The sequence below is a fragment of the Peromyscus eremicus genome, chromosome 10 (assembly GCF_949786415.1).
Source record: "Peromyscus eremicus chromosome 10, PerEre_H2_v1, whole genome shotgun sequence".
Taxonomy (NCBI): Eukaryota; Metazoa; Chordata; class Mammalia; order Rodentia; family Cricetidae; genus Peromyscus; species Peromyscus eremicus.
The window spans coordinates 25,629,395-25,656,129 of NC_081426.1; the positions used below are offsets into that span (position 1 = coordinate 25,629,395).

The 26,735-nt window shown below is 38.9% G+C and overlaps 1 protein-coding gene across 18 annotated transcripts in view; it reads left to right on the top strand.

Annotated features, from left to right (window-relative positions):
- Window positions 1–26,735, top strand: part of Hormad2 (HORMA domain containing 2) — a 114,322-nt gene that overhangs the window by 9,135 nt on the left and 78,452 nt on the right. For 17 of the 18 annotated variants that reach the window (XM_059275569.1, XM_059275580.1, XM_059275586.1 and 14 more), the window contains 8 exons: window positions 6,494–6,635; window positions 10,665–10,728; window positions 11,204–11,240; window positions 15,484–15,504; window positions 16,482–16,508; window positions 21,323–21,390; window positions 23,976–24,127; window positions 24,494–24,747. In XM_059275569.1, the coding sequence (XP_059131552.1) occupies window positions 6,494–6,635; window positions 10,665–10,728; window positions 11,204–11,240; window positions 15,484–15,504; window positions 16,482–16,508; window positions 21,323–21,390; window positions 23,976–24,127; window positions 24,494–24,747 (765 nt within the window). The remainder of the gene's footprint in view (window positions 1–6,493; window positions 6,636–10,664; window positions 10,729–11,203; window positions 11,241–15,483; window positions 15,505–16,481; window positions 16,509–21,322; window positions 21,391–23,975; window positions 24,128–24,493; window positions 24,748–26,735) is intronic. The other variant, XM_059275582.1, reaches the window with a different exon arrangement.

Below are 26,735 nucleotides of genomic sequence, written 5' to 3' on the forward strand. Positions count from 1 at the left end.
TATATAATATATATAACAATGTGTTGTTTTATGAGAAAATACAAATTATATTCTTAAAAGTTTGTAATCTAAGAAAAATAAGATTTATGGTAATTAAGCTAATACACATATATGTATAAATATTTACATATATGTGAAAAAGAGTGAAAGGCTGAGGCCAGGAGAATTGTTACAAGCTTGAGACCAGCTTTGCTACATAGTGAGTTCCAGGTCACCTTAAGCTAGTTTGAGATGCTGTCTCCACCTTGAAAACCACAAAAGAATACAATAATTCAAACTAGCAATTTAGGGATTTTTGTATACTCTGAAATGATGAAAAAGCTCATAGAGGAGAGAGAATTTCATGAGGAAACCTAGCCTATGCCTTGGCTCAGAATAAGAAATAAGCATGTCATTTTTAGGGAAAGCTGCTTTTTCTGTAGTAAAACTCTCATGTTGGCCAGCAGAAGAAAACAAAATGGAATAGGAAATTGGGGAACAGATTAATTTGGATCTTAAAAGCCAGGCTAGAGAATTGATGCTTTATTCAGTCAGTGCCAGATCAGAAGGTTAGTTTGATTAGAAGAGTGAGTACAGTACTTGTTTTAGGAGTATTAAATTATAGCAGAGAGAGAGAGAAAAGTTTGACATTGAAGGAGAAATCAGGCATAAAGCAAGCAGTCATCTTTCTGGCTTTGTTTCAGCGTACTCCCCAAGCCAACACCTAATCTCATCTAGTTTCCTAAGTGTGTGCTCCCTCCTGGGGGAAACGTTAACCCGGTGTGTGAACTGCAGTCAGCATGGCAGGCATTTTTCTCACCGTAAATGAACAAATTGACTTTTGCTTCAACCTTACCTTTGTTTGGGTTCCTTGAACTGCTTTTCTCAGCAGATTTCAAGTGACAGTGCAGTTTTGTTATCTAATAATACAAACTGATAATAACCACAGAAGTCAATATTTATTCAGCACTTAACTATGTGTCAGGCATTGTGCCAAGGGCATTATGTTATTATTTCAATTAAACCTCTCAGTACAGAAGAAACTGAGCAGGGCGGTGGTGGTGCACACCTTTTATCCCAGTGCTCAGGAGGCAGAGGCAGGAGGATCTCTGAGTTTGAGGCCAGCCTGATCTACAGAGTGAGTTCCAGGACAGGCAGGGCTACACAGAGAAACCCTGTCTAAAAAAAAAGGAAAGAAAGAAAAGGAAAGAAAGAAAGAAGGAAAAGAGAAGAGACGAGAAAAGAAAAAACTAAAGCTTGGAAAAGTAAAGTAACCAGCTCAAGGTCATATAACTTAACAGTTAAATTGTCAGCAGCAGCATGCTTTACTACCAAAACGTGAAAATGCCTTCTATTTCAAGCTATGGTATGTCCATATATTAGATATTTAGAAAAATATCACCAGTAACGTTTAAACTATTAGACTAGCTGAGCTAAGGAGAAAAACCCTGGAGTAACAAAACTGCAGAGGCTTTTCCAGTCATGGATCTTTGTTACTACGAATGGCCTTTTAGTACCTGTATTTAATGTCTTTATACTTCCAAGTTATTTAGCTTTACAGATGAGTTATTCATATATTGCCTTGCCATTCTGGAATGTTTTTAGTGAGTTATTACATGCATTCCATGTCAGCTATTACCCAGTAACTCAAGGAAACCCTAACCTCTCAGGATCTACAGGTTCAAAACCCAAATTTTCTTTTTACTTTTTAGAAGTACACAGTCCAAGCTCACTATGTAGTTCAGGTTGGCCATGAGCTTACAGTACTTCTGCTGGATTACAGGTGTGAATGACCATTTCTGGCTTCAAAAAGAAAAATTTAAATACCTTTAAAATAACTGAATATAATGTTATTTGACAAAAATATAAAGTGATAACTCATTGTCATTATATAGACTACTAAAGAAGATACATTCTTACACATGGCAAAATCATATCTAGAATGTCCAGAAGATGTTCTAGGACTGTGTGACTGTGTGACTGTGTGTGTGTGTGTGTGTGTGTATGTTGTCTGTTTGTCTCTGTGTGCACCCATATGTGTACACTTTTTGGAAGTTCTTTTTCATCTGAAGATGTTTGTGGGTCGTAACTACCTCTAAGTAACTTTATTAGAATTATTAGAAGTCCAGCAGTTGAACTGTATAATATAGTGAAAGGACACTTGCAACTTGTTAGCTTTATGATCTGGCAAATCACTTATCTTTCTAGATTTCCCTTTAGTGCCTGTGTCTTGAGTACATTGACTTAAACGAGTTCTAAAGTCTTTCCAATTAAAAATACTGTGCAAAGCTCCCCCAAATTATATTAAATTGACTTTAATGAATGTCTTTGTTACTTTTCTGTTGCCATGATAAGACATCATGACCAAGGCAGATTATAGAAGGAAGAGTGTTGTAGCGGGGGCTTAGAGTTTCAGAGTGTGAGTCTGACCATCATGGCTTGGAGCATGTCAATGAGTAGGCAGGCATGGCACTGGAGCAGTAGCTGAGAGTGTACATTCTGATCCATAAGTGAGAGAGAGAGAGAGAGAGAGAGAGAGAGAGAGAGAGAGAGAGAGAGAGAGAGAGAGACAGATGTACTCTTAACTGGGAATGGCCATAGGCTTTTGAAACCTCACAGACCACCCTCAGTGATGCAATTCCTTCAATTGGGGACAAAGATTTCAAACATATGAGCCTATGGGGGCAATCTCATTCAAACCACCACAATGAGAAAAGAGAAACTTGGAAAAAAGGTTTTATTATATTAATTTATTTATTAATTTGATTTATTTATTATGTATCTGTACACATGCTTATTTATATGTGTGCCTGGTATGCTGGCTATTATGTCAACTTGTCACAAGTTAGAGTCATCAGAGAGTAGGGAGCCTCAATTAAGAAAATGCCTCTAGCTGGGTGGTGGCGGTGGTGGCTCACACCTTTAATCCTAGCACTCTGGAGACAGAGCTAGGTGGATCTCTGAGTTCAAGACCAGCCTGGTCTACAGAGTAAGTTCCAGGACAGCCAGGGCTACACAGCAAAATTCTGCCTCAAAAAACAGAACAGAGGAGGAAGAGGATGCAGGGAAGAAGAAAGGAGGAGAAGAAAAGCAGCAGTATCTATAAAATTAGGTTGTAGGCAGGCCTTAGTTAGTAGGCATTTTCTTAATGAGTGTTTGATGGGGGAGGTTCTTTAAGAAAGCAGGCTGAGCCAGTAAGCATCACCCTCTACAACCTCTGCATCAACTCCTGTTTCCAGGTTCCTGCCCTGCTTGAGTTCCTGTTCTGACTTCCTTCAGTGATGAGCAGTGATGTGGAAGCATAATACAAATAAACCCTTTTCTCCCCATGTTGGATTTGGTCATGGTGTTTCATCACAGAAGTAGAAACTCTAACTAAGAAATTGAGTGTGGAGGGTGAGCAGTGTGCGGTGTGTGTTTGCATAGGTCAGTTGCCGGCTTGCACCGGTGGATTTCTTTTCACTTGGTGGGTCCTAGGGATGGAGCTAAGGCCATAAGGCTTGGTGTCCTTACATAGGAACCATCTTGCTAGCCTGGAAAGAGAAATTCTAGCCTGTTTATTTCTAAGGTTCTGACTACATCAGTGTAGTCTCATTCCAGTAATGAGGGAAAACTTATTCTGTCACTACATTTTGGAGTTTTCCTGACTTAACCAAATACAGTTTATTGTTTGGAGATTTGCTTTCAACAAAAACTTCTAAGGATGACTTGGTCTTAAAAAAGAACTTTGTGAGCTTTTTAGGAGTAGTACTTTGTTGTTCATTATCTTGGCAGGGCTCAGCACTCCTCTAAAATATTTCTGGTAGTCCCAGAGACAGAATAAAAACCCCCACAAATCTTTAATTAAAGAGGAAAATCATTATCAAACTTTGCTGGCTTTACTCTTGCTTTAAAGACTAAATACAGCTGCTTTAATATGGTGCCCTAGATGTGCTGCATATGGACTTCTGAGTCTCTCTCAGAGCTACCCTTCTTAACCTCTCAGCAGCGCTTATACTGAGCTGACAGTCATGCCCCTGCTGTGTCCCAACACTCCTGCCCTCTTGCCTGTACTAGGAATAGTTCCTCTTCTTCGCCACTTGTTTGTAGGGCTCAGCCGATTTTCCCTTCCCCACAGCCTTCCTCCTCAGGTAACCACTGCTCTGTCTTACATGCACAGCCTCTAGTGTCTCTCCAGTAATCTGACACCCAGTCTATGCTGTTAGTCAAAAACTGTTCTTTGGGAACAAGACTTTTTTTTTTGGTTTTTCGAGACAGGGTTTCTCTGCGTAGCTTTGCGCCTTTCCTGGAACTCACTTGGTAGCCCAGGCTGGCCTCGAACTCACAGAGATACGCCTGGCTCTGCCTCCCGAGTGCTGGGATTAAAGGCATGCGCCACCACCGCCCGGCCGGGAACAAGACTTTTACCAAGTCTTTGCTCTCTCTCCACCTGGGCTGTAAATTCCATTAGAGTACATATGTACTCTTTCGGTTTTCTTCTTTTACTATTTTTTTTTCCAGACAGGATTTCTCTGTGTGGCCCTGGCTGTCCTGGAATTTGCTTTGTAATTGATGTTTTACAAATTAACAGAGTAATATTGTTTACATAACAAGTGAAACAACACACATGCACACAGGCACAAACCGAAAAAACCAATAGTGATAGGGGCCATAGAAGCGTTTTATAGACTTCCGCCTGTTTAGTCCTCAATCAAGTAGGTCTTACTGTTACCCCTGTTTACAGATGAAGGCACTGAGGTACTGGAGAGATGGAGTAATGCAGAATCAGGTACCTGCAACAATTTATTGGCAAAGGAGTTTTATTGTAACACATTTGCCTGTTTATGATGTCTGTGTCTTCTTTCATGTTGCAGTGGCAGAATGAACTGCAAAACCTAAAATATTCACTATCTGGGCATCTACTAGAAAAAGTTGCTGACCTCTGCCCAAATCCTAATCATGGTAGTAAAAGAATAATGATTTGAACCTGGCTGGTGGGATGCCAAGTCTGTGTCCTTAACCTCTTCATCACACCGCCCCCCTCTTACCAGTCTACCCTCAAGTCACCAGAGCCGTGAACTGTACATTCTGCAAGCACAAGGACCTGAGCTTGATCCCAGGCATTGCGCGCACTTGTAGTCCCAGCACTGGTGAGGTGGAGGAGACAGGTGATCCCCGGTGCTTGCTGGCCAGGCAGTAACCTAATTAGTGAGTCCAGGGCAGTTGAAAGGCCCTGTCTCAAAAAACAAAGTGATAGCACCTGATTCATAATAGCTTACATGTGTACATACATGGTTGTATACCCACACATTTGGGTACCTACACACACAGGAGCATACACATAGCACACAGAGAACTTTCCTTGCTTCTTTTCATGCTTTTTAAAATTATAAAAAGAGACAGTCTGATGTTTAGATATGGCACATGATAGAGGGAGAAAAGCCACAGATGAATGAAGTTGCTAGTGTGGTAACTGGAATAGATGATAATTTACTTGTCTAGGAATGAAACTGGGGACCATTCTTTAAGTAGGGTGGCAGAGATAACTGAATTTCAGGGTGTACAAAGTAGTATAGGAACAGCTGCCCAGCTATTAGAAGTGTAGGCAGAGAACATAAGTTGGAAATTGAAGTCTTCTCTATAGGCTGTAAACTGAAGCTATGAGGATAAACAAGATTATCCAAGAGAACTGTGAATAGAGAAAAGGATTGAAAACAGACTCCAGGGGAGGACAACTGGTTAAAAAAAAAGAGAGAGAGAGAAATGGACCGGGTGTGGTGGTGCACCCTTCAATCCCAGCACTTGGGAAGTAGAGACAGGAGGATTTCTGTGAGTTGGAGGTCATCCTGGTCTATAGAGTGAGTTCCAGGATGGCCAGGACTACACAGTGAAACCTTGTTCAAACAAACAAGACTCATGCATTGGGGTGGGAGTTAGGTGTGTAGGGATGGATGAAAGCTGAAATGGTGTTAGGAGGTAGGAGTTTAGCTCAGTAACTGAGGTTTTTGCTCAACACAGAACAAGGTCCTAGGTTTGATTCCCGGTTTGGCCAAAACAACAAAATAGTGTTAAGACAACTTGAGGGAGAAATATGGATCCAGTGTCAAACGCTGCAGAGAAGGTACATATTGATGAGGGATGAGAAGAAGCAGTGGTGAGACAGATGTACATAGTGACTTTGAAGAGAGCAGTGGAAATAAACAAGAGTAAGATTCAGATTCCAGAGAAGTCTGAGGCGAGTGTGAAGAGAGGAATGAGGTTATATAATTAGACTTCCAGTTTTGCCTCAGATCAGTGGGTCATTGAAATAAATTGTTTTAGTCCTGAATTACTTGAGTAATTGCCTGCCTTTCTGTTCTACCTTGCTTGTGTGAAGATCTGTTTTAACAGTATACAGAGCCCTGTTTTCTTTTGATTACCTATAAATGTATTAGATTTGAAGTCTTAAAAAGTCTTTCCATCCTTCTGTGGTAGTTGTTGGTGAGCTGAATATATTCATGAATACTGATTTTTTTCATCTATTTTTTTCTTCCAGAGCACAATTTTCCCATCCCAAATCACTAATGAGCATGAGTCACTGGTAATGGTGAAGAAACTTTTTGCTACTTCTATCTCATGTATAACATATTTGAGGGGCCTGTTTCCAGAGAGCTCTTACAGAGATCGCCATTTAGATGGTAAAGTTGAGTTAAATGATTGCTTTGGCTAGTGTCGCTTTTCTACTTAGCAGGAGGAAAGCTTTCCCCTTTCACAGAGTGCATTAATTCTAACTCAGAGGCATGTTCTTCAGGATCAATTTACTAATCCATTTTCCATTTTAATTTTGCTATGTGTATTAGTTTTATTTATAGGAGCCATTCACTTCCAGCTAGTTATCAAATGAAAAAAGAAACTTGTAGAGCTAAGTCTAGTAATTGTACGCCATCCCTATAAAAGCCAGAACAAAAATCTATCTTAATGCTGAAGATTTACATTATTTTGTGCCTCAGTTGAGGTACACATTTTGACCTTGAGGAAGTTCAAAGGAATCAGGTGAGAAACTTCTCCCTATTAACATATAAATATGCCTGGGAGAGGCAAATCCATTTGTTGATTAGCAGGGATATTTAGACAGTTATTTTAATCAGTTCTGTTCTTTTTACAATAGCCAGTCCTGCCTCTTCATTTTATTGTTATTAGTGTGTGTGTGTGTGTGTGTGTGTGTGTGTGTGTGTGTGTGTTTAATGCATAGACATGTGTGGCTGTGTAGGTCAGAGGACCAGTTTTAGTCAGTTCTGCCCTTTCATTATGGTTTTCCCAGGAGTGATCTCAGGTCTTTAGGCCTGCGTAGCAAGCATTTTTACCCACTGAGCCATCTCACTGGCCCCAAGTTCTTCAACTCTTACTTTTTTTGTCTCTTTGTGACCTTAAATTTACCATATTATGACTTTATATAACAAACTGTATCTTGCTCCTTAGAAGAAATTGTACCAGGGGCTCTTCAGTTTTTCAAAATCTTATGATTTGTTTGAAAAGTTGAGTTGTGGGTCACATGTGGTGGTGTATATCTTTAATCCCAGTACCCAGGAATAGGCAGGAAGAGCTCTGAGTTCAACTCCAGACTGGTTGATGTAGAGAATTCTAGCCGAGCCAGGGCAACATAGTATGTCCCTGTCTTAAAAAGCCAAATCAAGCTAGGAGAGGTGGGGCACACCTTTAATCCCAGCACTCCGGAGGCAGGCGGATCTCTGTAAGTTCTAGGCCAGCCTGGTCTACAAAGTGAATTATGGGACAGCCAGAGCTATCTTGGGAAAACAAACAAAACAAAACAAAAACAAAAACCCAAGTCAAAACAAAACAAAAAACTAGCAAGATGGTTCAGCCAGTAAAGGTGTTTGCCTTCAAGCCTGGTACCCTGAGTTCAGTTTCCAGAACCCACATAGTGGAAGGAGAAAACCGGCTCTCCGAGTTGTCCTCCTTCCTCCACATGTGCTGCAGCACAAACTGGTGAGGCTGGAGAGACGGCTCCATAGTTAAAAGCCCTGACTGCCCTTCCAGAGGACCCGGTTCAATTCCTAGGACCTACCTGGTGCGTCACAACCATCTTTAACTCTAGTTCCAGGGGATGCAACACTCTTTTCTGGCACAGACATACATGCAGGCAAGACACCCATACACTAATAAAAATAAAATAAATTTTTAAAGAGCTTTGTTTTAAGTTTTGTTGATGAATCACTAAAATGGGAACTATCATTTGGGAAATAAATATAGAGAACCACACATTTCCTTTTAAAATGCTATTTTTCCAAATCTAATTGGAAATTTCTCATGTTTATATTTAATAATATACCATGGCTTCATTTCAGTGTTATTTTCTTAAGCAATATTGATTCTCCAAATGAACATCAGTGAAATGTGTGTTTGCTATAAACACATAAGCATGGTACTTGTAATCATGGCACCTTTCTTTGTGTTAATGACTTGTTTTAACTTACAGGATAGATCTATAAGATTTAATGTGTTTACAGGTAGCATATAATTAGTTTCCCCTCCTGTTTGGAACATAGAATTATAAAAGAAGACATGCTTTGGTAAATTAAATGCTTGTTATGTCATTACTACTGCTGACATAAAAAACACAGGTCTTACCTCAAAAGGTAAAAGAGATACTTTATTCTAGAGCCAAATGTGAGTAACACAGATTTAGGTTGCTGCCAAACCCAAATCCATGTTCCAGTGTGGAAGTAGTTTCATGAAGTTCTCTTAGTAACGGAAGAAAGAAAGTCATAAATCAAAACACTTTCAAACACCTTGGTGGTAGGGGGGTATAGCAAAGTGGAGAAATCTCTGCTGCCAGCCTCAGGTGCTGTCTGCTGACATTTTCAGCTTTTGTGTTAGTGTAAGCTAGAGAGTCTGTTGGTATATTCCAAAAAGACTCACCTAATATACCCAAGGGTTAGGCAATAAATGGCTATTAAGGGGACTAGAGATAGCACAAGATATTTGTAGTTAGGCTCTGGACCTTCAACATTCCAACCTTTCCACAGTCATTGAAGTTTTAATTAGTCAGCCTTGTAAAGTACACCTTCTTTCTAGGAACATTGGCTCACACTGCCATAGGCATGGTGGCAAAACCATTGCTCATAGTTTCATTTTTTTGTGACTGTTAATAGAAGTCAGTCTCCCTCAATGTATTTGTATTTAAAGTGACATGTCACAAAAATGTTCAATTGTAGGTGGAGTTATTCATTGGGACTGCTGGCCAGCTCCCAAATAAGCACACAGAGACTTGTTAATTATAAATGCTCAGTGTATAGCTTAGGCTTATTACTAAGTAGATTTCAACTTAACCTATATTTCTTAACTGTGCTCTACCATGTGGTGGTACCTTTTTTCAGCACGGCATGTTCATCTTGCTTCTCTCTGCCCTCTTTCTTCCCTGCACTCTCTTTGTCTGCAAGTCCTGCCTAACTTCTACCTGCCCAGCTATTGAGCAGTCAGCTCTTTATTAACCAGAGAGTAATACTTACTTAGTGTAGAGAAAGATTGTTCACAGCATGTGATATTTGTATGGTACTCTACTTTTTAATAATTTCTAAGTATTTTGAATTATTTTCTAAATAATTCTAAGTAATTAGAATAATTTTCATATCCCCCAACAATAGTGGAAGTGATGTTAACTTTAGCATCAGAAAACAATATGAAAAGATGAAAGACTCTGGTCTGAGAGCTGGTGAGATGGCTTAGCAGGTAGAAAGGTACTTGCTGCCAAAGGTAATGCTATGAGTTTAATCCCTGAGACGCACACAGCATAGGAGAGACTCCTCTAAGTTGTCTTGTAACTGTTACACATGCAGTGTGGCACATTAATTCATAAATTAATAAATATTTCAAAATTCAAGACGTTCCTATTAAATCATACATGAGTCAATGATTTTATACTGATTTCAACCCAAAATTGTAATATCTTCCTTTTCTTCCCTAATATAGAGAAGTAGTTAGATTTCACATGGAAATGTTTGAGAATAATTTATACATTTGTGTTTAATTTTTTTTTCATTGAGAGGGAAAGAAATAAGAATTAAATTGGGACTGTGTTTAAATTGTCACTTGAGATGATCTCAGTGACACCTTAGATTACTTAGAAGGAAACAAAGAAGTAATAGAAACTTAACTTTGCAATAAACGCAGCTGGGTTACACTGTAGAATAGGAAGTCTGCCAAACTGCCTCCAAAATTAGGACTGAGATAATTATCAACAGAGAATTTATTTTTAAAGTAGGTATTTAGAAGTTTAAAAATGTGCCAGGTGGCCGGGTGGTGGTGGCGCACGCCTTTAATCCCAGCACTCGGGAGGCAGAGCCAGGCGGATCTCTGTGAGTTCGAGGCCAGCCTGGGCTACCAAGTGAGTCCCAGGAAAGGCACAAAGCTACACAGAGAAACCCTGTCTCGAAAAACCAAAAAAAAAAAAAAAAAAAAATGTGCCAGGTGGTGGTGACGAACACCTTTAATCCCAGCATTCAGGAGGCAGAGGCAAGTGGATCTCTGAGTTCGAGGCCAGCCTGGTCTACAGAGCTAGTTCCACGACAGCCAGGGCTACACAGAGAAACCCTGTCTCGAACCCCCACCTGTCCCCCCCCCCCAAAAAAAAAAACGAAAGAAAATGCAAGAAATGCTCTATTTGACATGAATTTTTCAGTACAACAGTTGTGTTTCTATATTTTTAGACCTGAGTTTAAAAATTCTCCGGGAAGACAAAAAGTGTCCTGGGTCATTACATATTATTAAATGGTAAGTAAATTTTGTAAAATTTAAACAACAACATTTTTGTCATGACTGAAATAACCCATAAAACTTTATTTTGTAAAATCATTTCCTTAAACCACTTTTCTTAGTCCTCTTTCCTGGAAATTGTAGCAACTATTCAGTGTTATTTAGACTATTGATTTCGTTTTAGAAGAAAATGGGCTTGTCTAGAGAAAACAGTTCTACATTTGATTGTTCATCATATGCATATCTGTACTAACATTGTGGTGAGGGGAAGAGAAAACACTCTCTGCGCTTCAGAACTGCTTGTGTATTTTTATAACACTCCATAAATATATGGAAGGATGTTAGGAGTTTTAAAAGGTGATTAAACAGAAAAGACAAAATGATTGTTAACTTATATACTTCAAAATAGAACTGTAAACTAATTATATACTTGGGTTTATTTTTTGGCTGTTCACGTGGTCCAAAGTGACATTGAATATTTATTTCTTAACAGGATTCAAGGTTGTTTTGATGCTTTGGAAAAGAGATACGTAAGAATGTTTTATAATTTACATCAGAATTAAAGATTCACCTTTTACCCTTTAAAAAAGTTTAGACTTTTTATTGTGTAGTGTTTAACAGTGCAACAGTGCCTACCGTTGTATTCACCAGTCAGTTTTCTTTTGTCTTTGTTGTCCCACTGATGTCACCCTTAACATCAGTTAGAAAGGAAAGCTTCATTCTCCTTTCTTCTATACTCATATCTTTTTTAACCACAGTTTCCTCTGAAGTCACTGGACAAGATCCACAGGATGTGGGTTAGGGAAGACAAGAATCTGGTAGTTAGCACATTGAACATGTTCATAATAGTGGTAATTCAGTTTGCAGATGGGAAAGGAAAACAGAGTTAAATGATGAATTTTTACTCTGTTTTATTTTGGTAACTATAACTCATGTGTGTAACTGATTTTTTTTTTGAAAACTCAGCTCCAATTTTATGTGCATATGCTCTCTCCTGCTTCCCTAGACAGTTAGGAAGAGTGTGAAAAATGCAGGCTCTAGGCCTGCTTGAAGAGATCAGATGCATGTAAATGACATTGCTGCCATTATGCTCCCTTTACTTTTCCCTGTGTCTTTATTCCAGCTCCCATTTAAGAAATGTTGATGTGACTAAGCTTTTATTCAATTATTTAGTGTAGTCATATATTCCCTCTCTTGAGTGAACAGTTATTATTCCCTATTTATTCCATGTTGACCCAGGGGACAGAGGGATACAAAGATAAAACAGGGAAGGGAAGGGTTTATAGACCATGGCAGAGGGTGAGTGGTGCTCATATGAGGGCTGATGATTGGCAGTTACACACTGGCTCAACTATACCTGTTGCTAAACTATTGACAGTACTTCTGTATCAATGAGAAGTTGCTTTTTAGAGTCCTTGTGAATTCCTACCAACACTTTCCCCCTTACCCCACCAGAATTTCTTTTGAGAGCTCCCTAGACTTCCATAAAGGCCACAAATTTAAGACTCTAAAAGTTGTTCATAGGAACCCAGCTCCAGAGCTAGGTTTGCACCCTTTCTGATTGGTCAGTACTTTTGTTATATTGGACTTGATGTTTTTCATGTCAGTTTGATACTTAAAAATACAGAGATATTTTGACATCACCCTATCACAGCATGATTAACAGTACTACTCCTAACTGTACATCCAAAGGAAAGGTGGAGAATCTGTGCAGCAGGAAAGCATAACAAAAGAGGGCTTCCACCTGGCAGAGATTCAAGGGCAATCTTTCAAAGAAAGAATTGTTGAGATGAGTGCAGGACAGCTTCACACATCCTAGTCTAGTGCTGTGTCCTCAAGCTGTATCTCCAGCTTAAGAAGAAAGGACTCTTGATCTTTGAAGCCTCTAAGCACTTGGACGAGTTGAGAAGGGTTTGAGGGTCATCACAAGGTTTAACAATTCATTAGCAACATTTCCTGGGTGTTCATCATCCAGGGACAGTACAATGTAAGGGGGCATTCTTGGGCTGGAGAGATGACTATGGTTAGGAGCACTTGTTGCTCTTGCAGAGAACCAGGGTCCCATTCCCAGCACCCACGTGGTGATTCATAACCATCCATCTAATTCCAGGAGCTCTAACAGTCACACACATGGTGCACATACATGCATGCAGGCAAAATATTCATGCACATAAAAATAAGCTTAAAAATAATAAAAAAAGATCAGCATTCTGCAGTCAATCTGAGGTGAATCCCAATTTTGTTAGTTACATCTTTGTGACTTTAGACAAACAACCTACTACAGTACTTTAATTTATCAACAAAAATGTGATATAACACCAAAGCTACACAGAGAAACCCTGTCTGAAGGAAAAAGAAAAGTGATATAACAGAACCTACCTCTTAAGAGTCATTTTGAAATTGAATGAGTTAGAGGCAGGCAAGATGGTTCAGCAGATAAAGGTACTTGTCACACAAGCCTGGGACCTACTGATCCTTAGAACATATGTAAATGTTGACTCCACAAAGTTGTCCTCTGATTCTTACATGCTATGGAATGTGTACCCCCAAACACTTGCATTTTACGTGCACATACAACAATAATAAATGATACTTTTAAATTAAAAGAATATTGAATGAGTTAATAATAGAAAACAGTAGTTGAACTGTCCTAGGAACATCAAAACACAAACTTGACCTGGAGAGTTGACTCAACAGTTAAGAATATTGGCTGCTCTTCCAGAGGACCAGGGTTCAAGCCCAGCACCCAGTTTGCTAGCATCTGTAACTAGTTCCAGGGGATCTGGCACCCTCTTATGGCCTCTGTGCGCACTGCATGCACATGCTGCCCAGATAAACATGCAGACACCTATACACATAAATAAGTAAATAAATCTTAAAAATTTAAGAAAAGAATAGACAAAACCTTAGATACAGATGTGTCCAATCCACAGCCTGTGGACCATGTGGCACAGGATAACTATGAATGTGGTCCAATGCAAAATTGTAAACCAAACATGAGACGTTTTTTGTGCGTGTGTGTGTGTGTGTGTGTGTGTGTGTGTGTGTGTGTGTGTTTCAGTAACATGGTTTTCCAGTGTGAACCTTGTAGATGACAATATCATTTCACAGTATCAAAAGGTTGAACATGCCTGATGGACTTTTAAACAGTATTTACATTGTTTTTGTATTTTTTTTTTTTTTTTTTTTTTCGAGACAGGGTTTCTCTGTGTAGCTTTGCGCCTTTCCTGGAACTCGCTTTGGAGACCAGGCTGGCCTCGAACTCACAGAGATCCGCCTGCCTCTGCCTCCCAAGTGCTGGGACTAAAGGCGTGCGCCACCACCGCCCGGCTACATTGTTTTTGATTGTTAGTATTTTATAACTTTTCTCATATGATCTTATTGCAGGGAGTATATATAATTAAGTAAGTAGTTCAATGGGAAATTGAGGCAGAAAGATCATGATTGAGGCCATCCAGGCTTGTGACAAGACCCTGTTTCTTTAAAAAAAAAAAAGTAGTTTAAGCAAAAACAAGTTTTGAGTAGCTAGAGCCCTTGGAAGATGTTCTGTTGAAGAACGTGATATTACTAATTATGAGATTCTTGGTACTTTATATTTTATGATAAATTTGAATTCTTTAAAATAAGCATATATATTAAAATAGTTTTTATAAAAAGGAACTATATAATTTCCTCCTTATATCCACCCTCATCTCTTACAGTCCTGCCCACTTTCCACACAACATTCTTTGAGGAACCAAAGTCCGGTCATGTTACTCTTTATGCCTAAAAATTTTCCAGGAATTTTAAAATAAAGTTTAAAATCCTTCAATGATGAAGAAGACCTGAATAATCCCCATTTGCCTTTCTAAGATACCCCTCTCACTCCCTTGTTCAAGCTAAAGACTCTAGAACATGTCAGTTCCTTTTATCTTTGCACATACTGTTTGTCTTGCCTGAAAAATTCTGTCCCATGCATATGTCCCGCCTAACTCCAGTTTGTCCTTCTGCAGTTAAAATTGTCCCCCATTCAGTGTTCTCCTTACACCCGTGTTGTTTCTACACAGCAAAACAAACAAACAAACAAACCCCAAAACCATGAATGTAATGCTATAGCCATGTGATTTTTTTTCTTAATGTTCATCTCCCTTGCTAGTCTGCATGTTTCTTGAGATCAGTGGCTGTATTTTTTTAATGTGTCAATAAACTATTAACAGTTTTACTATGTGGTCATAAAAATCAGTTATATGCCAAAATAGCCACACGGTGGCACTAAAGTTTTAGTCAATTGCTATGGAATTATGGTCCTCAAATTTTATATTTTAGGTTTAAAACTTTATCATAGACTTGATTGTATCTATGTCTATATATTCCAAAATTTGTTAAAGCTGAGAAAATGTCTTTATAATTGTACTTTATATAGAGAGACAAGAATTTGTAAGATCACCCAGACTTCCTAATATTTTTACCTTGCTAGATTAGTTTCAAAAGTACTTTTTAGAGATTCTTGTGGTACATTTAATTTTGAGCAATAATGAATTGTTTTGTATGTCTTTGGTTCCCAAGTTAGAAAATAAAAACTTTTTTGTATCCTTCTTCTGTTCCAGTAAAGCTAGTGTCTGTAATAGACGTTGTTTGAATGAGTGAATTATTAGTTCCTTTTTCTGGCCTTCTGAATATTTTCCTACCCAAGTGTCTGGAACCTCTCTGAAGTAATATTTGAATTAGTCTCTATCAGAAATGACAGTTCAGTAGTGCAAACATATAATAACACAGTTTTCTTTTCTTTTGAAGCTTCACATGGCAGTGCTAACAGTAAGTATATACTTGAAGACGAAGTCTCGGCTGTCTCTGCACTGACTTTTGGCAAGTGAAGCATTTAGACAGTAATCTTTCCCTTTCTCCCTTTTCGGGATTTATGGCATTTTAACATTTTTAAAACTGGATGTTTCAGCTGGGCGAGGGCAGCACACACTTTTAATCCCAGCACTCAAGAGGCAGAGGCAGGTGGATCTCTGTGAGTTCAAGATCAGCCTGGTCTACAGAGTGAGTTCCAGGACAGCCAGGGCTACACAGAGAAACTTTGTCTCAAAATACAAAAACAAACAAACAAAAAATTGGGTATATCAGAGCTTTAATAAGATATTATAAACAGTATATTTCTTTGGCATATATATTACATGAGAGAACATATAGAATATACCATACTAACACTTAGAATTTCCATTTTTTTGGTTATGTAACAGGTTCAAAGGTTTTTTTTTCAAGTTTTTTAGACTTTTTTGAAGTTTTATATATCCATGGGAATAAATGATGGTAGAAAATTGAGATAGCATTGATAATATATATTAATTATTTAAATATTTTACAGCTCAGTCATATTAATTACACAGATACTTTACATCAACCTTAAGAAACTTCCACATAGTTAGTGTTCATAGACAGTAGACAGTCTAAAGATTCTGTGTTCTTGCTGGGTGTGGTGGCACACGCTTTTAATCCCAGCACTTGGAGGCAGAGGTAGGCAGATTTTTGTGAGTTAGAGGACAGCCTGGTCTACAGAGCAAGTTTCAGGACTGTCAGGGATACACGGAAAAACCCTGTCTCAAAAAACAACAAACAAAAGATTCAGTATTCAATATAAGAGTTAATCCCATCTCTAGCTTGAAATATGCCCAGGTAATACTCAATTAACAGAGCACAAATTGAACTCTTTACATAGACAGTACATTCAATGAGCAGTAATCTAGTACATTTTGGATATTAAGTGTTCTGTATTTTCCCTTAAACAGCTGTACACAAATCCCAAGGAACCTGAGGTAAGATGGTAGTGTATAGATGGTAATGTATATATACTATATATAAGTATGTTTATCTGAGTTGAGGCTGTAGATTGTTACTGGACTACTGCATGAACAGAGCAATTCATCGTGAACTTTATATTTTATTATAAGTGGAATCAGTTTTATGTGATTTTTTAGAATCTATGGGCCGGGTGGTGGTGGTGGCGCACATCTTTAATCCCAGCACTTTAGAAGCAGAGGCAGGTGTATCTCTGTGAGTTCGAGACCAGCCTTGTCTACAGCATGAGTTCCAGGACAGGCTCCAAAGCTACAGAGAAACCCTGTCTTGAAAAAACAAAAACAAAAAAAAAACAAACAAACAAAAAGAAACAAACAAAAAACTATATAAGAATGTTAGAAAAAAGAAAAACAACATTGATTGGAGCTAAGGCTATCCTATAACATGTCAACATTAGTCATAAAGGTGTAGCAGCCACACACATTTTTACTATTATTATTTAGTTATTTCTTTTTGTGATCATTTGGAAAAAGAAAAGATACAGCATTATTCTGAGCTCTTTGCCATCTGAATTCTCCCTGTTGATGTTTTTACTGACTTTTGAGAACATTAGTTCTTATTTTTTTTCTTTTGTTTTTTTTAAGATGGGGTTTCTCCACGTAACAGTTCTGGCTGTCCTGGAACTTGCTTTGTAGACCAGGCTGGCCTCGAACTCACAGAGATCTGCCTGCCTCTGCCTCCCAAGTGCTGGGATTAAGTTGTGCACCTCCACACTAAGCTTGAGACCTTTAGTTCTTTACTCCTATCTAAATTTGGATTCCTCAGCTTGCTTAGTGCTGTGGTAGTCAAGTCTTTGGTGAAGCCTCTTTGGCTCACTGTCTGTACTAGTGTCTTTTCTAAAGTTCCTTCCCAGCAGAGCCCCACATTTAACCCTCTCAGTTGATTCATGTATTTCCTAAGAGGATTAGGAGTTTCTGAAGATAAGGGTGGGGTTTTCTACCTTGCAGAGTAAATCAAACGTAATCGTTACTTGTGCCCCTTTCATGGCTTTTGTATCTGTGACGCAGAGATGGAGTGAGAAGCCTTTTGGTTTTTCATGCTGTTTTGTCTCTCTCCTAGCTCTCTTTCCTTTTTTCCCCTTGCTTTGAATTTTGTTTTGTTTTGTTTTGTTTTCTGAGACAAGGTTTCTCTGTGTAACAGCCCTGGCTGTCCTGGCACTCACTGTGTAGACCAGGCTGGCCTTGAACTCATAGAGATCCACCTGCCTCTACCTCCCAAGTGCTGGGATTAAAAATGTATACCACTACCATACTGCCCGGCTCTGATTTGTGTTTTCAAAAACTCTTGGCTAGTGAACAGAGAATAAAGATCACACGGATTTGTGATTCACTCACTTTAGAGGTAGACCTGAGAAGTATTTCTAGTGGATTAGAATGTGGAGTGAGAAGTAGTCTGAACATGTTTGAAGCTGTCAGGAATTATACTTTTAATAATGATTCTTTCAGCCGGGCGGTGGTGGCGCACGCCTTTAATCCCAGCACTCGGGGAGGCAGAGCCAGGAGGATCTCTGTGAGTTCGAGGCCAGCCTGGGCTACCAAGTGAGTTCCAGGAAAGGCGCAAAGCTACACAGAGAAACCCTGTCTTGAAAACCAAAAAAAGAAAAAAAAAAAAGAAAAAAAAAATAATGATTCTTTCAATTTGTATGCATTTGTGTCTACTTGTCTGTATGTGCATCATGTGTGTGCAGTGCCCTTAGACTCCAGCAGTGGGTGTCAGAGCCCCTGGAACTGAGTTCCAGGCAATTTTGAGCCTCCTGATGCAGGTGCTGGGAATTGAACCCAGCTCCTCTGTAAGAGTAATAAGTGTTCTTAACCTGAGCCATCTCTCCACCCTCAGGATTAATATCTTTGTAAAACAGTTATGTATCTCTACAGTAAAACAATCAGTTTAGGAATCAAATAATAAAAAATTGCCAACTACTTAAAGATCTCTTTTATTTACAAAATACATTCTCATAGTATTAACAGGCTAGGGTTGACCAGACACGTGAGCAGGCAAGAAGAATAGGCATTGTTTGCTTGACAATTATACTTATCTCTGGCTAAGAGGACACTGTGTATCTAGCCTATCTGGAGGGAACCTGTTGCTTTTAGGCACCTGCAGCCATCTCTAATCTGACCCATCTCTTCTATTGTATTCACAAAGCAGCCTTCTGAGCTTGGTTTGATTTTTTTTTCAAATGGGCTGACCAGTTATAAAAGCAATTCTCTTTTTAAATTAACTTATTACAATCAGTCTTTTAGGTTCAGTTTTTCCCAGGCTCTGCTCACCTGTGATTAAGTTGTATGCTAAAGTATAAGATCAGCAGATCTGTGAGACCAAATCTTGGAGAAAGGTAACAGGAACACTAAAGCAGTTCTTGATGACTCTAACATCCTCAATTCCACATTGTCAAGGATTTATTTTGAACCAGATGGATGAAGGTTATGTTCTGTGTTCTGATATCAACTTATACTCAGTTTGCCTCTAGCACCTTCAGCTCTGTCTACAAACTATATAATTTATCTGGGCAAAACATTTATTTTTAAGCAGAAGTCTTTTCAGTTAGCTTTTGTGTGTGTGTGTGTGTGTGTGTGTGTGTGTGTGTGTGTGTGTGTGCGCGTGCGCGCAGGTGTGAGTGGCAAGTGTGTGGAGATCAAAGGACAACTTTCAGGAGTCAGTTGTTCTTCCACTGTGGGTCCCTGGGATAAAACTTGGGTCTCAGGCTTACTGGGAGCACTTTTAACCTCTGAGCCATATCACTAGTTTTGGGTTTTTTTGTTTTTTTGTTTTTTGTTTTTTAGCATCAGTTTGTATTTATTTCATAGAAACTTATAATTTTCAGTGGAATATATATTACATGTTAATTAAAAATTTTTCAGTATGTATACTTTCTTTTATATATATATTATTTTAATTTTTTTCATTTTATATACCAACCACAGATCCCCCTCCCTCCCCTCCTACTTCTCACCTCCTCCCCACCCTACCCTCATCCACTCCTTAGGATAAGGCCTCCCTTGGGGAGTCAACAAGGTCTGGCACATCAAGTTGAGGCAGGCCCAAGCCCCTCCCCCCTGCATCAAGGCTGAGCAAGGTATCCCACCATAGGGAGTGGGCTCCAAAAGGCCAGGTTTATATTCAATAGTATATGTCTCTTATGAGGAAATTTGTTCTCTGTATTCTACCACACCCTTACCAGTTATGAGAGCAGATAGCAGTAATAGTTTTTAGTGCAAGAAATAAGACTTGATGCCATAGACCATAATTCCTTTTCCCATTTTTTAATGTTTCCATTCACTCCTTCCCTAAATTACCACAGTGGCTTTCTACCTGTTCTTATGGCTTCTCTCTCTCTCTCTCTCTCTCTCTCTCTCTCTCTCTCTCTCTCTCCCCCCTCCCCTCCCCTCCCCTCCCCTCTCCCCTCCTCTCCTCTCCTCTCCCTTTCTCCTTCCTTCCTCCTTTCTTTTTTTCTCTTCTATTTATTTGTTTGTTTGTTTGGGACAGGGTCTCTCTATGTCGCCCTCGCTGTCCTGGAACATGCTGTGTGGCCCAAGCTGGCCCCAAACTCACAGAGATCCGCCTGCCTCTGCCTCCCAGGTGCTGGGATTAAAGGTGTGTGCCACCACACCTGGTCCTTCCCTGTCTGTCATAATCGCTGTTCTTTTGCTGTGAAGCAACACCCTGTCTAAGGCAACTCTCATAAGAAAAAGCATTTAATTGGGGCTTACTTATAGTTTCAGAGGTTTAGTCTTGCTATCATCATGGTGAAGTGTATGTCAGAAGGCAGGCAGATGCTGGAGCAGTAGTTGATAGCAACATCCTGATCTGTAGGCCATAAAGGGGTTGGGGGAGACAGACAGACAGATACTGGGCCTGGTGTCACCAGTGACACACTTCTTCCAACAAGGTCACACCTCCTAACACTTCTCATCCTTCCAGATACTTCCACTTCTTTCCTGGTGACTAAGCATTCAGACATATGAGCCTATGAGGGCCATTCTCATACAAGCCACCACACTGTCTGTATTCTTAAGGCGTACGGGTGATCAGGCCCTGGCATCACTGACCTGTTTAAACCTTCAATAGACTTCAGTGAACTTAGAAAAAAATTCAAAATCCTTACTACTGTCAACAAAGTTGCACAACCACACCTCTTATTTCCAGCTAGTTGGCTTCTTTTTGGATTCTAAAAAATACATTCCATCTCAACTAAGAGCTTTTACATTACTGTTCTGTCTCCCGAAGGCACTGGCCCACAGGTTTGTATGTGACTGGCCCTTCTTGAGGCTCATCTCAAAATATCATATCTTCAGGCAAGTCTTCTTGATCCCTCTAAATCTAGCTCATCTTTCTCTCTAGTATGTCCTTCCTACCATAGCCTCTGCTTTATATTGTTCATGGCACCCATTTTATCTGAAATTATCCTTTTTTGTTGTTGTTGACTAGCTAGAATCTTTGTAGAGTCTGTGGAAAAAAAAAGGATCTTTTCTGCCTTGTTCACCTAGCTCAAAGTAGACATTTGATAAAACATTCATTGTACATGAATGAATGATTCCTCAACTGTTAAAATTGAATGGAAATATTTGCTGCCTAACTTATTTTTAGCTGAGAGGAGGGAGATTAAGTTATCATTATACCTGGAACTACTATTCCTGGATAAAGTAATACTCTGAGACAAATATACAGAGGAAGCATAGGGGATAGTCAATGAAATGTTCCTTTTTATAAGGTAAAAGTCTGGTTGTGTTTCAAAATTAACTTCTTTCTCTGTTCTCTTTGGTTTTTCTAGAAAGTGACTGAGATATACCAATTCAAATTCAAATACACAAAAAAGGGAACCACTATGGACTTTGACAGGTAGACTCTAATTGTTTTAGTGAACACAAGAAATGTATAGGAGTGAAGTAAATATAAGCTTTCATATGGCCAGAGGAAAGTCTTAAATCTTTTTGTCATTTTCTTATAAGCCCTAGAATACCCCACTATTATGAGTAGAAATTATAATAATTGTTTTAATGTCTGAAGTCTATACACTAAGCTGGTAGGAGTTGAGGCAATGGTGGATGTCATGGCTCTTAAAATTATATTAATAAAGGGGCTGGAAAGATGGCTCAGTGGTTAAGAAAGTACTCTTCCAGAGGCCCCGAGTTTGATTATAAGCACCTACATCATATAGCTTACAGCTGTCTATAACTCCAGCTCTAGGGGAATCATGCCTCTGAGGACACCTGCACTCATGTGCACATACCCACATGCACACACACCTACACATAACTAAAAATAGTAATAAATATTGAAAAACAAACAAGATTTAATTAAAAATATATTAATAAGGCTGTCAACATGATGTTGGGTAAAGAACCCATATGACTGTCTCTGGCTCTTATTCCAGTGGCACTGTTGGTATCAATCTGTTGGTTTTGTTGATCCTTTCCATCTTCAATATAGGCAGATTGAGCCTGAGGGAAATGAATCTCCTGTATTATTTGCCTACATATACAAATACTGTCATCTGCTTATCCATACACATACCATTTTCTGTGTGTCACTCTTTGGGAAACTCATATGCACTGTGGGTTTTTTTTGTTTGTTTGTTTTTGTTTTTTGAGACAAGGTTTCTCTGTGTAGTTTTTGGAGTCTGTCCTGGAACTTGCTTTGTAGACCAGGCTGGCTTTGAACTCACAGAGATCCACCTGCCTCTGCCTCCTGAGTGCGAATTTTCATTCATTCTTTCTTTTTTCTTTTTGGTTTTTTTGAGACAGGGTTTCTCCATGTAGTTTTTATGCCTATCCTGGATCTCGTTCAGTAGACCAGGCTGGCCTCGAACTCACAGAGATCCGCCTGGCTTTGCCTCCCGAGTGCTGGGATTAAAGTCGTGCACCACCGCCGCCCATTGCTGCACTGTGTTTTCCTATCAAGTCTTAAAATGTGTTTTAGATACAAAACAGGTCAAAGAGCAAAACCAAGGAAGACCCTCATGCACATAGAAATGTGTAACATTCTTCTCCCAAAGCTTTTGGCTTCAGACCAGCCAACAGGCATGGAGAACTAAGGACTGCTGATGAAATGGAATAGAAGTAGATGAAATGGATATTGTAAAACGTCTGGTAGAAAAGCTTCAAATAGGAGAGATAAATACCCTTAAAGGAACAATTCTGAAGAGAAATTTGGCAAAAATGCTGCCTTTTCTCTAGTTCTCCTGGGGAGCTTGAGGATTTCTCTCCAATGCTGTCTTAGTTAGGGTTTCTATTGCTAAAATGTCCACTTAATATGTGTTTACTTTGTGATTTCTCACAGCCTTTAAAAATCAGGGAAAGACCTGACAGTTTAATTACTTGGGATGATTTTTTTCATTGCTTAGTGCCAATATGTTCAAGGTACTGCAAATAAATTGCAGTTGTAGCTCGTCCTTGAAGGCATTCAAATCTGAGATGAATTGGGAATAAAACTTTGGAGGGAAATGAAAATTTTGAATTAGAAGATAATTAGCCCAATTCTTTTATTCATTTATTAATTCAGCAAATATTTATTGGGTAGCTAGAGACCAAACCTAGTACTGTGGAGATGAAAGAGTTACCCATTTATAGTCTATATGGGGACAAATAATTCTTCTGAGGGGAAGGTGAAGAGTATAGGGAAGACTTCCTTGAAAAGATGTGATGCCATATGAGCTAGGTAGGTGCTACGGGAGCATCGGAAGAGAAACAGAGAGCTCAGTACAGCTGAAGTGAAGAGCATTTGCAAATGCATGTGGGAGGTGAAAGAATAATTAGTTGTGTATACACCATTCCTTTATTTGATTGAAAGGCGATAGATATAATAGAGTTTTAAGCAATAAGGTGACGTGAATAGACCTTCCTATTGGAAGTCTTAATTTATGGAGAATGTCTTGCAGTGTAGACAAAAACAAAGAATAGATGCTTTGGTAATCCATGCAAGAATGAGGAGGGGATTTCTTTGAGAGACAATCATATGGTAGATTATTAGATAATAGTCGAGCTAGTGACTGATTTCATGCTTGGAGAGCTGCAGAAATGTCCATAAGCTTATCTCACAAATGGGCTAACTGACCTAGAATGTGTGCAAATGATTTGACCGAGGTCATTCAGTTGGTTAACAGTACAGCTGATATTAGATGATATTAGATGCCAGGTCACCTAATTACAAGTCCATTGTTCTCATTATTATGAGGTGTGGTTATTTGAAAGCCAAAATTTTTAAATGACCATATTTAAAATGCTTTAGGGGTATTTGTTATTCAGAAATCCTTTGCATATACATTACAGAAAGTACTATCATTCCTTTAAGTTTCCTCTTAAAATTTGTCTACAAAATATCTTCATGTTTAACTTATTAGATGACATAGCCAATAGTTGTATTGTTTTGGAGTATATTGTGAATATTATATATGATTGAAAAGTGCCACTTTTCTGTGATTATAGTAGTAGTACAAGCTTTGAAAGTGGGACAAACAGTGAAGATATTAAGAAAGCCTGTTCCCTACTGATCCGTCAATTGTATATACTAATGCAGAACCTTGGACCCCTTCCTAATGATGTTATACTTACCATGAAACTCCATTATTATAATTCAGGTAGGTAGAGACCTTTGGTCAGATTCTTTCTTTCTTTGTGTGTGTGTGTGTGTGTGTGTGTGTGTGTGTGTGTGTGTGTGTATGTGTGTGAGTGTGTGTGTTTTGTAACAGCTCTAGCTGTCCTGGAACTAGTTCTGTAGACCAGGCTGGCCTCAAACTCACAGAGATCCACCTGCCTCTGCAGTGCTGGGATTAAAGGCATGCACCACCACTGCCCAGCCAAATCCTTTTTAAGTGCTCAAGTGATGCTGTATATAATTAGAAGGATTTTATAAGCATCTGAAAGATGTTTGTTACTAGATATGAAGTATTGTCACTTACTCTATTGAAACTTAATTTGCAATACTTTTTTTGTTCTTTCTGCAGTGACCCCATATGATTACCAACCCCCTGGTTTTAAAGAAGGCGTGAACTCACATTTCCTACTGTTTGATGGGGAGCCTGTGAGCCTTCGAATGGGTTCAGTCTCCTCTGGCTTTCACAGCATGAAAGTAAAAGTCACAACTGAGGCCACGAGAATGCTTGATGGGGACAACAGTCCCATTCCGGAGAATGGCACTACTGAGATAGGCCATCAGGGTCTTGACTGTGATGAGGAAGAAGAGGACAGCAGCAACCAAGTAAGGCCAGGTTTTAGTGACCCTTCATTGCTTCCCTTAAACACAGTTGACATTTCAGTGTGTATTCAGGTCATGTCACAGTAACAGAGTCCAGTGGAGCATGCCAGGTATGAAAACGGAAACAAAACTAGCCTCTGACGTCAAGGACTTTTTAGTAAAAAACTACAGTCTTCTAGAAGGAAATACATGTTGTTAGTCTGCCAATGATAAAATCCCAATGCGCTTTATTTTTATTAAAGGTACTTATATATTTGTTTTTTCACATGAAAGTAATATATTTTTAGTGTTTAAAAATATTCTAAGTATCTGATGTGTTCATACTCAATAGAAGTATACATTAAACTTGATTACTGTAGTAACTGGGCACGAGGGGGTTAGGGAAGAAAAATTTTACGTATCAACCTGAATCAGAGAAAAAAAAATAAAGAATGGAACCAACTTCCATGCAGTTCGATCAGTGGAGAGAGCTGAGGGATTGGTAGGCTTGCAGCCAGTGAGTCTGATAGAGCTTAGAGCCCTTGACTTTCCTCGTTTCTGTAGAGAATTAAAACTGAGGACTTAGCAGTTGTCTGAATAATAATGTTTGCTGTGTGCTGACATTGTAGTTAAAGGATTCCAAAACAAAAATATTTTCAGGCTGTTTAGCAGGAAGGGATACTATAAAAATAATTCAGGAAGTATTTTAAAATTAGGATAACTTTTTTGTTTTTTGCCTTAGAATTCTACTTTAAAAAGATGACTATAGGGCCTGTAGAGATGGCTCAACAGTTAAGAGCACTGATTGCTCTTCCAGAGGACCTGAGTTCAATTCTTAGCACCCACATGGCAGCTCACAACTGTCTGTAATTCCAGTTCCAGGGGATCTGACACCCTGTTCTGGCCTCTGTGGGTACCAGGCATGCACATGCTGAACAGACATACATGCAGGTGAAACACCAATATATAGAATAGTAATAATATTAATAATTACAGAAAAAATTATGGATGACTATGCTGGGTAGCTTCTAAAAGTACCTTCCAAATATTTAACTCTGTGTTGTGTTTAGTATATTTAAAGGGAGGTCCTAATCTCAACTCAATTAATATGACAAATGTTACCAAACAGAGTTTTTGTCTTTTTTTTTTTTTAAGTTTTTTCACAGTGTCAGGCATAAAAATAACTAGATTCTGGTGCAATTTTTTCCTTTTGATTCTATGCCAAGGGATATATAGCTAACATGTAAAGGTTAATAATAATAATAGCAATAGCAACAACAATAATAATGGTTAAGAAAAGAATGAGAATGTTTTAGATTTTTAGTTTTAAGAAAAAATTTAGAACTGAGTATGATAGCATACGCCTTTAATTCCAGTTCTTGGGAGGCAGAGACAGGAGGATGTCTATGAATTCAAGGCCAGCCTGGTCTACATAGTGAGTTCCATGACAGCCAAGGCTACATAGAGAAACCTTGTCTCAAAAAAAAAAGTGAGCCGGGCGGTGGTGGCGCACGCCTTTAATCCCAGCACTTGGGAGGCAGAGGCAGGCGGATCTCTATGAGTTCGAGGCCAGCCTGGTCTCCAAAGCGAGTTCCAGGAAAGGCGCAAAGCTACACAGAGAAACCCTGTCTCGAAAAACCAAAAAAAAAAAAAAAAAAAAAAAAAAAAAAAAGTGAGAAGGAAGAAAGAAAATTTTTAAAGGGACTGGAGAAGTGGCTCAGTAGTTAAGAGCTCATATCATACTGCTCTCCCAGAAGACCTGAGTTTCATTTCCAGCACCCGTATTTGGTAGTTTACAGCCACCCATAACTTCAACTTCAGGGGGCATCTGTCACTTCTAGCCTCCCATGGGTATGTGCATATGAGTGCAATATCCTTTATATGTGTGTGAATGTGTGTATGAATGTGAATACTTTATAAAGGATACAGATAATTATAAATGAATGAATGAATACATAAATAAATTGAAAGGCAAGCATGGATCTACATGCCTCCGAACCTTAGGGATAAAG